The 14,039-nt window shown below is 34.8% G+C and overlaps 1 protein-coding gene across 1 annotated transcript in view; it reads left to right on the top strand.

Annotated features, from left to right (window-relative positions):
- Nucleotides 1–14,039, top strand: part of LOC111043364 — a 41,274-nt gene that overhangs the window by 4,737 nt on the left and 22,498 nt on the right. The window contains exons 2-7 of the mRNA XM_039419879.1: nucleotides 353–429; nucleotides 1,532–1,739; nucleotides 2,993–3,161; nucleotides 7,887–8,068; nucleotides 10,552–10,662; nucleotides 12,731–12,931. Coding sequence (XP_039275813.1) covers nucleotides 375–429; nucleotides 1,532–1,739; nucleotides 2,993–3,161; nucleotides 7,887–8,068; nucleotides 10,552–10,662; nucleotides 12,731–12,931 — 926 coding nt within the window. The 5' untranslated portion in view covers nucleotides 353–374. The remainder of the gene's footprint in view (nucleotides 1–352; nucleotides 430–1,531; nucleotides 1,740–2,992; nucleotides 3,162–7,886; nucleotides 8,069–10,551; nucleotides 10,663–12,730; nucleotides 12,932–14,039) is intronic.

The following is a 14,039-nucleotide window of genomic DNA, read 5'->3' as shown; positions in this document are numbered from 1 at the left end:
GTTTAAGAGGTTGGAGAACTAAAGGTTTACAATGTTTTAGTCGGCGTTTTAGTTGGAGAAAGCAATAGGTTTTGAGCTGCAGACTGAATTCATACTTTCAGATGAGAACTGTTCCAGGGCCAAAACGAAAGGACAATTTTTCAACAATAGACTTCATTATGTGGTGACACACACATACACATAAATTACCATAACAGCAATGCTCTGTGTGAGAAGTGTGCTTAGAGTGGGAGTGGGAGTGGTAGGGAGCATTGCTCGAACTCGGTAGCGTGTACTGCAACATTGTACTCCGTACTCCGTACAATAATACTGAATATGCAGGTTTCTTTAGTGATTTTGGTCTCTTTTGCAGCTTCTAAACACCATCGTTCACAATGAGGAGCTCCAAGAAAGAATTCCTGTTGCTGGGATTATCAATACTAATTACAGGTGAGGTGTATGCTATTTTGAGTGAATTTCATTATAATACAGTAGGCCTAATATAAATCCAGATTCTATATACTTAATAGATACAGTAAATATAATATTTTGGAGGATGACCTGATTTATAAAATTATATAATAAGAATTTGCAAAAAATTGAAAAAAAATCGTGATAGAATTATCTGTTTGAAATGTTTAATCAGAGAGCTTATACCTAGAGAGTGTTAAATGGAAATAAGACTACCGTATAGTAACTATATACGACTATAGTACGTTGAACACAGAACATCAAATAAATACTGAAGGCCTTACTCAATTGAATAATATCAAATTACTGCAGGTAGGCTTAAATTGGGTGAGAAAAGCAATTCACATCATTATGTAAAGCTGAGAGGTCGTTAAAACGAGATTGAATATTATATAGAGGGGTCGGTACAGTAACTTGAATTGCTTCGATAAAAATCAAGAATCAGAATTCATGAAACATTACCATAGTAGTCTAATCTCAAACTAACAAATTTAATTATAATAATTTGATAATAAGATAAAGAAAATACTCGAAAGAGAGGTTATTGACCCCACCCAAGTACACCCTAGTGAGAGATTAGAAACTGTGATAATGACAACTCCTAGATTTTTCAAATTTTCAGATTTTCCTATTTATTCTGCAGCAGATTTTCCAAAGAAAATATCCGACTATGTTATAAAAATATAGTGAAGGTAATATATAAAGAAGATGATATCTTGAGTTTAAAAAACTCGAACAGCGAGTATACAGCAATGAAATGATTTTAAAATGACTGATTCTGAATGAGCTGATGTTAAGTAAACTGATTTTGGAAGAAAAGCTTTCAAATGGAATTGAAAATACTGACCATTTACTATGCCTATCATTACTGACCATATGCGGACCATTTAATATGCCTTTAAGCTTTTGGATTAATAAAATTATTTGGACTCTACAGGATACAAGAAGCAGGAACGTTTGTAATATTATATTCTTCAAGTACCGTAGAATTAAATTGATATTGTTTTAGAGTAACGCATTCCACGATAAGTCTACCTACAAATCGAATAAGCCTGACTTCTGTATTTTCATATTTCCGCAGCATTTCCATTGTTTGTATCATCACGTGACGGGCTGAAAGCATCTATCCCAGACACTCTGTTACCATGCTACAAACATCCATTGTTGAAAACAAAAGACTTGCTTCTACCAATGTCGATGCCTGTTCTGATAAATCTGGTTCGTAAAGTGGAAAACTATCAAGGTCTCAATATGGACATGAGATCCCTCAGCACCACTCTCTTACAAAGGTAGGTATCGTCACATTCGATTAGGTACCATTTTATTATATCATCTATATAAGCTATTCAAATAAGAACCTGTCACTAATAGTATTTCCACCATGATAGATTGATTCTTAAATTTATCAATACTGAATTTGAGAAAGTTATAATATTTCTTCACAGCCCCAAATCATATTATTATCATCAATATTTGATATGAATAAATAGTACATTTGGGAAATTTATCAAATAGCTCTGTCTGAAGAATATTAATTGCAAGACATTACTGATTGATTTCTCTTTTTCCTTCTCTTCACTCCTCCTCCTCCTCCTCTTCACTCCTCCTCCTCCTCCTCTCTTTATCTTCTTCTTCTTCTTCTTCCGCTTCTCCTTCTTTTTCTTAGCATTCCCTCACATAGCCTCCCCACAGCACCCTGGCATAGTATTCTGTCTCCTCCTCATTTCACCTCGTAAATTATCCTTGATTCTGTCCCTCCACCTCATCTATGGCCTTCCTCATCCTCTAACATCATCTGTAAGCAAATCTTGCACTCTCCACCTCTCCTTCCTAAAATTTGAGAACGAAAAATGAGGAAGATTCTTCACCTCGCCTCTGTACAATCATTATCTCTGAATGAAGAAGAATTGAGAAGTGGTATCTTATCTTTTTATTATTGATGAAGATCGGAATTATAATATCCGATAATAATTCGAACTATATTATCATTTAAACTAGGTTATCCATTTTATTATTTTGAAATGGATTTTTATCCATTTTTTATAATGTGACATACTCATGTGAAGCCCACCTTCGACGTAACGTATTAGAGAATTACATTGATACAATTGGACAAGTCGCAGTATTCACATGGTCCTATCAATAAATCATGTTACGGAATCATTTTTGGACTACAGTATAAGTACGTTGAATCAAGAGGAGGTAAGGAGACAAAAATCCAATGAGCGTAGAATAATTATTGTGTGTACCATCTATTTTTAATTGAAAGTATCAGAGAGGCTGATGAAGCTCCTCTTCAGGAGTGAAATGCATTCCTCAATACTCCAAGAAAAGTAAGTGTTTTTCAAATATTTACAAGTAACACAGTGTCAGAACTACAACAGAGTGAAAATATCAGTTCGACGATATTAGTTTGACTTCTTTTGACAATTTCCTGGTCTATTATATCAATGGAATCGAATAGGTAATTATAGAACTTTTAAACCTATTATGACAAATTGCACGCGTTGTAGTGTGTGAACATTAACTCCCAGTTTTTCAGGTTTCGTTTGGATGGAATTGAGTTCAATCCAGATGTGCAATCTACCGAGTTCATAATACCGTACAGCCCTTCTGGACCTCAATTCTACAAATACAAAATTCTAATGGACAAGCTCATACCATCTCCAACTTATCGATTTCCTAACGAAAGCCTCAACATGGTCGAACAGGTAAGTTCTGTTCCATTACACCCATCATTTCTACTTAATCAAACCAATTAATAACCAACCTCAGATCCTTCTGGAATTCGATAACCACAGTACTGTACGTACAGAGTACAGAAGCTCTATCGGAAAGCTGTGACTGCTTTGATTGCCCATTCTGCAACCTGCACACAGGGACTGTATATATATTATAGCCTATAGTCCGTACAAATTTACTTCAGACTTGGAGGAATATGCAGCGCAGAGAAATGGAGGGAGATCAGCCAATTACAGTGATTAATAGAGTCATTGGTAGAACCCATCCCTAATCTATACCACAGACAAATAATCTAGGTATCAATCCATAATATGATAAAGGGAAGAATCGGCTTATACATGTAGCCTAGGGGAAAGGAAATTCACGAATGACGCATCATCACGTCTGAACTACTGGGCTGTTTAACTTATAATTTGGCATATGAATTCTCAATTAACCGAGGACGGTTATAGGCCTACTTTAAATTTAGTACCGTACTTCAAGTTTTTAATTAAACCCTTGCGGAGCACGCTGGGTTACCTGCTATACTCCGTACAAAATTACTTCTGACTTGGAGGAATATACAGCGCAGAGAAATGGAGGTAGATCAGCCAATTACAGTAATTATTACAGTGATTAATAGAGTCATAGGTAGAAGCACAATTGCCAATTTAGCAGTCGTCTGACTGCTTTCAGACAGGAAACTTCGCATGTGTATAAGCATGAGCACATGAACAGTCACTAGAAGTTGGAGAACACTGGTCGCTTCAAAATGGCAACATCGCGCCTCTGTAATAATAATTAATAATAATAACGCCTTTATTGATTGCAATAGAAATACAGGAAATGCATGAAAAATAGATAACAACAAAATACAATAAATAAATAACTTTTCATAGTCCTTCATTTTTGACTCTTTAATTTTTCGCTGGCTTATATCCCAGGTCAATTGTTGATATTTGGGTACGTTGGCAATTTTCAATAGTTAGTTGAAAATCCTGACCAGTGCGTATCTGTAGCTCCACGCCTGCCTGCAGTAGGCTCCCATAGCTCTCCAATTCTCGCCGTTAAGGTAGGGCTGCAGTTCGTCTGCTGACAACACTCTCCTCCGAAAGTACCTCCATCTGAACTCCTTCAAGACAGGGCACTGCCACTCTCCCAAGAAGTGGATGACATCTTCTTTTTTTCTCAAATTGCACAGCGAGCAAAGTCGCGCCTCTGTATCCCTCCCGCTGTATGCTTTCTCTGCTGCGCATGTCCATCCCAAGTAAGAAGTAATTCTGCACAGAGTATAACTGCTACGGGAACGTGGAATTAGAAACGTCAGAAACTCGAATAACATTCCCAGTTCCGTGTTCCCGCGACAGCTCTTGGATGCTACTATAGTCTTTTTTAAATATTTTTTTTGCTGAGGGTGATTCCCACATGAGCTCTAGGTTTGTGCGTGGGTAATGAGGCTGGTGTTAATGAGAGATGAATGGACCTACAGTTTTATGAGGGTTTCGAACACCGACAAGCGATTTTACAACTTATGAATCATATTCAGAAGAGCTGGCTTAAGCGGTCACCTTTCCAATGGGAGTACCAGGTGAATGATACTGTGTGCAGGCTGGTTAACAGTATAGTTGGAACTCATCTATTTCACTATCCATTTCAAACTGCAAGTGATAATCCGTTTTTGAACTATTTTCAACGACACTGCAGCCTAATTTTTGAGTATTAGTTAGCTAGTAGTACTCACATGTGGAGCGCTTTCGGATTTTTTAAATCCATTTTCACTCAGAGTGTTGAAAATGGATTTGAAAAATCCGAAAGTGCTCCACATGTGAGTACTAGCTTTAATAATAACTAAGACTAAGATTCAAAAATTAGACTCTAGTGTCGTTGAAAATAGTTCAAAACGGAGTAGTTGAAAGCTATAATATATGGAAAGTGCTCCACATGTGAGTACTAGCTTTAATAACTAAGACTAAGATTCAAAAATTAGACTCTAGTGTCGTTGAAAATAGTTCAAAACGGAGTAGTTGAAAGCTATAATATATTGGAAAGTGCTCCACATGTGAGTACTAGCTTTATAATAACTAAGACTAAGATTCAAAAATTAGACTCTAGTGTCGTTGAAAATAGTTCAAAACGGAGTAGTTGAAAGCTATAATATATTGGAAAGTGCTCCACATGTGAGTACTAGCTTTAATAATAACTAAGACTAAGATTCAAAAATTAGACTCTAGTGTCGTTGAAAATAGTTCAAAACGGAGTAGTTGAAAGCTATAATATATTGGAAAGTGCTCCACATGTGAGTACTAGCTTTAATAATAACTAAGACTAAGATTCAAAAATTAGACTCTAGTGTCGTTGAAAATAGTTCAAAACGGAGTAGTTGAAAGCTATAATATATTGGAAAGTGCTCCCATGTGAGTACTAGCTTTAATAATAACTAAGACTAAGATTCAAAAATAGACTCTAGTGTCGTTGAAAATAGTTCAAAACGGAGTAGTTGAAAGCTATAATATATTGGAAAGTGCTCCACATGTGAGTACTAGCTTTAATATAACTAAGACTAAGATTCAAAAATTAGACTCTAGTGTCGTTGAAAATAGTTCAAAACGGAGTAGTTGAAAGCTATAATATATTGGAAAGTGCTCCACATGTGAGTACTAGCTTTAATAATAACTAAGACTAAGATTCAAAAATTAGACTCTAGTGTCGTTGAAAATAGTTCAAAACGGAGTAGTTGAAAGCTATAATATATGGAAAGTGCTCCACATGTGAGTACTAGCTTTAATAATAACTAAGACTAAGATTCAAAAATTAGACTCTAGTGTCGTTGAAAATAGTTCAAAACGGAGTAGTTGAAAGCTATAATATATTGGAAAGTGCTCCACATGTGAGTACTAGCTTTAATAATAACTAAGACTAAGATTCAAAAATTAGACTCTAGTGTCGTTGAAAATAGTTCAAAACGGAGTAGTTGAAAGCTATAATATATTGGAAGTGCTCCACATGTGAGTACTAGCTTTAATAATACTAAGACTAAGATTCAAAAATTAGACTCTAGTGTCGTTGAAAATAGTTCAAAACGGAGTAGTTGAAAGCTATAATATATTGGAAAGTGCTCCACATGTGAGTACTAGCTTTAATAATAACTAAGACTAAGATTCAAAAATTAGACTCTAGTGTCGTTGAAAATAGTTCAAAACGGAGTAGTTGAAAGCTATAATATATTGGAAAGTGCTCCACATGTGAGTACTAGCTTTAATAATAACTAAGACTAAGATTCAAAAATTAGACTCTAGTGTCGTTGAAAATAGTTCAAAACGGAGTAGTTGAAAGCTATAATATATTGGAAAGTGCTCCACATGTGAGTACTAGCTTTAATATAACTAAGACTAAGATTCAAAAATTAGACTCTAGTGTCGTTGAAAATAGTTCAAAACGGAGTAGTTGAAAGCTATAATATATTGGAAAGTGCTCCACATGTGAGTACTAGCTTTAATAATAACTAAGACTAAGATTCAAAAATTAGACTCTAGTGTCGTTGAAAATAGTTCAAAACGGAGTAGTTGAAAGCTATAATATATTGGAAAGTGCTCCACATGTGAGTACTAGCTTTAATAATAACTAAGACTAAGATTCAAAAATTAGACTCTAGTGTCGTTGAAAATAGTTCAAAACGGAGTAGTTGAAAGCTATAATATATTGGAAAGTGCTCCACATGTGAGTACTAGCTTTAATAATAACTAAGACTAAGATTCAAAAATTAGACTCTAGTGTCGTTGAAAATAGTTCAAAACGGAGTAGTTGAAAGCTATAATCTTGGATAACACTATAATATATTGGAAAGTGCTCCACATGTGAGTACTAGCTTTAATAATAACTAAGACTAAGATTCAAAAATTAGACTCTAGTGTCGTTGAAAATAGTTCAAAACGGAGTAGTTGAAAGCTATAATCTTGGATAACACTATAATATATTGGATGGGTTTATTGGTGTTGATCCTCCAATATTGATGATTTTTGAGTTACCCTACCATATTTGTTGCCAATTATTTTTATTTTTGCGACTCTCATGATGCAACTTGAATATGAATCGAAAATAACTTTTATAATTATTTATAAGCCTTTATTGGCGTCTAATTGGCTTATAACATGCATTTAAAAGCGATACACTATTGCGTACAAATGAGGAGAAGCGCGAAAGTGCATGTGGATGGCTACTATGCCACCACTCGATGGTTATCAGTGGTTTAGTTTAGAGGATCGTAGTGAAGAAGCACTATATAATGGGGTGAAAAATGCGCGAGAGGTTTCACAAGACTATGCAAGATGAGTGTTACAATATTATTTTTTGCAAGAAAATCTTTCGTCTTAGCTCCGATTTTTGTCGAGACGAGACGAGCAAAAGTGGTTGGCTTCCTACCAGCATAGAGAAAAGAATACTATATCTTTTATAATATCTTTGACTTGATATTAATTGAAAAAGAGATATCTTCAAACTCTGCTACCACTGATCTATATAGGAGCGCTGTCTCCTGTTCTCATATTGCAGTGCGGATGACAAGACCAGTGGGAGCCGCTCGGCCTGACATTTGGCAAGCGACTTGGCAAGAGTGTCCTATGCATCAGATCTAATAGTTTGAGTAAAATTCAAACCGAATAGGCAACCGATTCAATTGCAAGGCAAAAGTATTATTAATTCATTGTCATGAATTTCAGTGTACACTTCATCAGATGTTGAGTTCGTCGGTGAATAAATGGTCGCGAGGGGATGAAAGCACGAGCTGCAATCGGTTAACCGAGAAGATGAGTTACAGCAGTCGTCTGCCGAGAAGTGTCGACCCACAAGGCTACAAGGACGAACAGGCCGATGTCGAGACCTTCCACCCTTCGGCTATCAGGTATACTAGCTACTCATATCTCCTCTAAAATATCGGGGCACCGAGCTTCGCTCGTTATTTTTATTTCTTGATAAACAGAACACAATTCTTTAAAATAATCGTGTTTATATTCTACAGCTGGCTATACGTCAGCTCATGAATTTCGGGGATGAGATATTTTGATTTTCCACAGACACACGTTTTTATCATCCACAGACGACGAAATCTCAGCTGTTTTTCCAAGGATGAATTATCCTTTAATGTTGCTCAGCGAGTTTTCCCAGGAATGAGACCTAGTGCAATCGAATTTTCATATCAGAAACCTACTATGTTCCAAATTTCGTGAAAATCGTTAGAGCCGTTTTCAAGATTCGTTGGACATAAATAAATATAAATATACAGAAATTGCTCGCTTAATATAATATGATATAATAAAAATTTACACTTTTGAAAAATTATATTCATTATTGAATTAAGATAAACAGTATTCACTAGCATTTCCAACCTATTTTATCAATCCTTCAAGAACTACTAGATAAATACCACTGTGGTACCATCCAATGATAGGAAAATTAATTAATTTCTTAGTTAATACACTAATTCGATAAATTCATTAGTAAATAAACACACAAGGGCAAATCATTCATAATCTATTTGTGAGAAATCAATAAATAATGTTTACTTTTGCGACTCTCATGATGCAACTTGAATATGAATCGAAAATAACTTTTATAATTATTTATAAGCCTTTATTGGCGTCTAATTGGCTTATAACATGCATTTAAAAGCGATACACTATTGCGTACAAATGAGGAGAAGCGCGAAAGTGCATGTGGATGGCTACTATGCCACCACTCGATGGTTATCAGTGGTTTAGTTTAGAGGATCGTAGTGAAGAAGCACTATATAATGGGGTGAAAAATGCGCGAGAGGTTTCACAAGACTATGCAAGATGAGTGTTACAATATTATTTTTTGCAAGAAAATCTTTCGTCTTAGCTCCGATTTTTGTCGAGACGAGACGAGCAAAAGTGGTTGGCTTCCTACCAGCATAGAGAAAAGAATACTATATCTTTTATAATATCTTTGACTTGATATTAATTGAAAAAGAGATATCTTCAAACTCTGCTACCACTGATCTATATAGGAGCGCTGTCTCCTGTTCTCATATTGCAGTGCGGATGACAAGACCAGTGGGAGCCGCTCGGCCTGACATTTGGCAAGCGACTTGGCAAGAGTGTCCTATGCATCAGATCTAATAGTTTGAGTAAAATTCAAACCGAATAGGCAACCGATTCAATTGCAAGGCAAAAGTATTATTAATTCATTGTCATGAATTTCAGTGTACACTTCATCAGATGTTGAGTTCGTCGGTGAATAAATGGTCGCGAGGGGATGAAAGCACGAGCTGCAATCGGTTAACCGAGAAGATGAGTTACAGCAGTCGTCTGCCGAGAAGTGTCGACCCACAAGGCTACAAGGACGAACAGGCCGATGTCGAGACCTTCCACCCTTCGGCTATCAGGTATACTAGCTACTCATATCTCCTCTAAAATATCGGGGCACCGAGCTTCGCTCGTTATTTTTATTTCTTGATAAACAGAACACAATTCTTTAAAATAATCGTGTTTATATTCTACAGCTGGCTATACGTCAGCTCATGAATTTCGGGGATGAGATATTTTGATTTTCCACAGACACACGTTTTTATCATCCACAGACGACGAAAATCTCAGCTGTTTTTCCAAGGATGAATTATCCTTTTAATGTTGCTCAGCGAGTTTTCCCAGGAATGAGACCTAGTGCAATCGAATTTTCATATCAGAAACCTACTATGTTCCAAATTTCGTGAAAATCGTTAGAGCCGTTTTCAAGATTCGTTGGACATAAATAAATATAAATATACAGAAATTGCTCGCTTAATATAATATGATATAATAAAAAATTTACACTTTTGAAAAATTATATTCATTATTGAATTAAGATAAACAGTATTCACTAGCATTTCCAACCTATTTTATCAATCCTTCAAGAACTACTAGATAAATACCACTGTGGTACCATCTAATGATAGAAAAATTAATTAATTTCTTAGTTAATACACTAATTCGATAAATTCATTAGTAAAAACTCACAAGTGCAAATCATTGATAATCTATTTGTGAGAAATCAATGAATAATGTTTACTTTTGAACAACTAAATTACGACATAGCATTCAGGTACCTATAATAAAAGGTATTAATATTCGGTATTAAGGCTATAATATTCGGTATTTATAAATAAAAGCTATTAACTTGGAGTGTTGATGAAGGGCCTAGTGTCCGAAAGCGCTCCACAAATGTGAGTAGTAGCTAATACCTTTATTTATAAATACCTAACTGCTATGTCGTAATTCAGTTCAAAAGTGATTATTAACAAGAAGTTCGTAATGGAAACAAACATTGATGAGAAATAATGTTTAATGAACTGAATTATTTAAGCTAACTAATGCCTATTATTTCCAGGGGTAATGTGGGACAGCCACAGAGTGCAGCTTATCGAGTTCAGCAGTTTGGCTTGTCTTCGTTGCTTCAGGAAAGCATGTGTCCTATAGAAAACGGAGTCGTATCAACAAGGTCAGTAAAAATCACACAATTTAATATATGTTTTCGATTAAAAAGCAAGCAAGTTTTGTTGAAGTTGTTAGATTCCTTCTTCAATGAAGAAACCCCACAGAATACATTACATTTTTGTTTTGAATTTTCCAGAATTGGAATTTTTAGGATTGTGCACAACCTGTAAATTTTGAATATTATTATTATTTCTACCGAACCCGCTATCTAATTTTTAAAATTGATATCTTTGGGCGTTAGTGCCTGAACAGGCCATTTCGAATTTTATTATTTCAACTGAAGCTATCTATATTTTCAATTTTTTGATTTGTGTATCATTCAGTCATCAATATTAGTTCTGGAATACATTTTTCTAAAATTTCTATTAGTCTGCTAGTTTCTATTTTTTATGATATTAGATGTAGAACGTGTCATTTTTCTTTGTAATAATTATATAAAAGTGATATAAATATTATTTTTTAGGAAAAACTGTGTCTATTTCTAAACCGTTTAAATCGATTAATTAATCAATTTATAGAGGGGGCGATTTTCCTAGCATCGACAAAAATGCATACCATTTTTTTAAACTAATTTGCATGCAATTTTCTAGAATGTTTAGTTGGGTTACACCAATGCTATAAATGCTAAATACAATGCTAGGCCTGTTGATCCTTTTCTAATAATGTATTTGATGTGTGTATAGTTGAATGTAAAAAAAAATGTTTTAAAAACCATGGAATTAATGCGACAACCATATTTTCCTGTTTCCAGTAAGGATAAAACTGATAAAAATCTACATTTTCCATGAAACAATAGATTAAAAATACATGAAACATCTATTGAACCAAGACCGGTCTATTTTTAAATTTCATAGAAAGTAAAGATATGACATTGCAAAGATATTTCCAAAACATGAAACACAACACACAAAAACCCACTTTATGAACGAGGTAAGGAGAACTGCAAGACTGTTATTTCCCCTGTCCTTGGCCGTCATTGAATATGACAATGTCATAATATATCATGTCCTTCTCAAGCTAGTTTTCACAGTTAATATGCATAACATTTTAATTCAGATTGGCCTAGTCCATATATTCTGTAATCTTGATCGTGAGTCAAACTAGGCACTTCTTCTCCCTTTTCCAAGATCAGAACAATATTATTGATGATAATTTATTTACTTTGTTGTGTCGAACATTTTTAGACTGTAAAATCTGTGAAGACATTTTTGAAAAATACTATTGTTATTCTATGGAAATTCCACAATAAGCTTGCAAGAGTAATTGATGACTTTAGAGCAGATATCATATACAATTAATACAGTTTAACAACATACACAATAATTTAATACAAAACAATTTTGCAAAAAAAATCAACAAAGATAACAACTTACGAGTGAGTTATAATATAAAGTAGTATTATATTTCAACTGATCAATCAATCCTCAATCTAAGGAAGTGATGGATTTGACTACAGTGTAGCTGAACAAAAAGCTTCTGTTTCCATCGTCCAGTTTCTAGGATATTTATTAAATCTAATGAACCAATAAACCTATAGATTTACACAAATTTAATATTCCACTAGTTTTAATGAGTGTCCTAGAAACCTGGCTATATCTATTAATAAACCTGAGGATAAGGATGCGAAACGAGCGTCACTTACTCATATGACACTGTAATCATGTATATCATCAAACTATCAAAATGAAAAAGTTATCGCAGGAAATTTTCTCCCGATCATTACTTTTTGAGATATGAGCGCCCAAAGTTTGAATAAATTCTGAAAATATCAATTTTTGAGAAAGTTATTCAATTTACAGTACCAAAAATGACCAAAAAAAAACTCAACTAAAAGTTATTATCACCGCTAAACTTCAACAGTTGCATTTGTGCAACCTAGTCCAAGACTATTTAATAACAAAAAATAATGTAAGATCAGAACTATTTCGAAAATTTTAACTAAAAGGATTATGGATTCCGTATACTACTCATGCAGAATTCAAACCCATGGAAAATGTCTAATAATATTCAACATAATATGTTTTATTACTATATTATAGTAATTTATTAGAAAGAGAATGTCTATTCTCCAGGTACGGTTCGGTGAAAGCAGGAGTGGTTATAGCTGGGATTGCGGCGGGTCTACAGCCTCAGACAGTCAGCAAATCGAATCTGATTGAAAAGCGCTCAATGAGTCAGATGAGCCCCTCCTACCCCACAGACTCGGGTGCCCTTGGAGTCAGTAACACTTGGGCAGCCACTCTGTCAGGTGCGTGTATCTGCATTCTAATTAGATGATGCTTCAACAAAAAACACTAATTACAATGAATGCTTTCCAAGTTGAACTATGTTTTCCAGAGTTAGAATCAAGTATTCAATGAACTATTGATTTTCCATTTTTTGAGCTGATAAACAACAGCTAACAATGATATCTAACAATGGCACTTCAAATCATGGAAATATTGGATGGGAGGTTAAAATTATTGACTGAACGAGTGAGGTGTATGTTTTAACTCGGATTTTCTTTTGTCTGTACGTATGTAACGCGATTGCGGCTAAACGCGTTAATAGAATTCTATGAGATTTGTCAGGAATATACCTTTTTCAACTGCGCGTCGATGTATACACAAGGTTTTTTGAATTTTTGCTTTTTAAGGATAATATGAAAAGAAAAGGAATTAATCTATACTCTGATATCACTTTATAATCATCTACTTTGAAGATAGGATTAGACCCGCCGCAAAGTAGACCCACGCTAATCCAAGAAAAGCAACCCACACCGTGGGATGTTTTGTAACCATTGCTAGGCTTCTCCAGACATCTGTGTCACGGCGTGGGTGGCTTTTCGTTGATTAGCGTGGGTCTACTTTGCGGCGGGCCTTAATCATTCATGTATCTCTGTTTTGAATAGAAGCAGTGAGTTTCTCGCTTGATAAATTGAAAACTCCACGGTTTGATTTCCATTTTCAGGTGAATAGCAGAGGTTGTCATTTTGGAAGGGCCAACAGACTTGAATAATATGAGGGTTGGCGTGACGGGGGGATGGAATAGCACCCTTGTGCCAAAATATTACTTACTGAATGATGGAAAAGATGGTGCTGTAACTGAGACTGACATTCGAGGAGGAGTGGATGGTAAGAGAATCCATTAAACATCTTACAAATCACTTTCATCACGAAATTCAGTGCAAATGAGTTGTTGAGATATGAGCGCCCAAAGTTTGAATAAATTCTGAAAATATCAATTTTTGAGAAAGTTATTCAATTTACAGTACCAAAAATGACCAAAAAAAAACTCAACTAAAAGTTATTATCACCGCTAAACTTCAACATGCATTTGTGCAACCTAGTCCAAGACTATTTAATAACAAAAAATAATGTAAGATCAGAACTATTTCGAAAA

Source organism: Nilaparvata lugens, chromosome 1 (genome assembly GCF_014356525.2).
Source record: "Nilaparvata lugens isolate BPH chromosome 1, ASM1435652v1, whole genome shotgun sequence".
NCBI lineage: Eukaryota > Metazoa > Arthropoda > Insecta > Hemiptera > Delphacidae > Nilaparvata > Nilaparvata lugens.
Note: the sequence above shows the minus strand (reverse complement) of the source record. Positions and strands in the feature narration are given on the sequence as shown.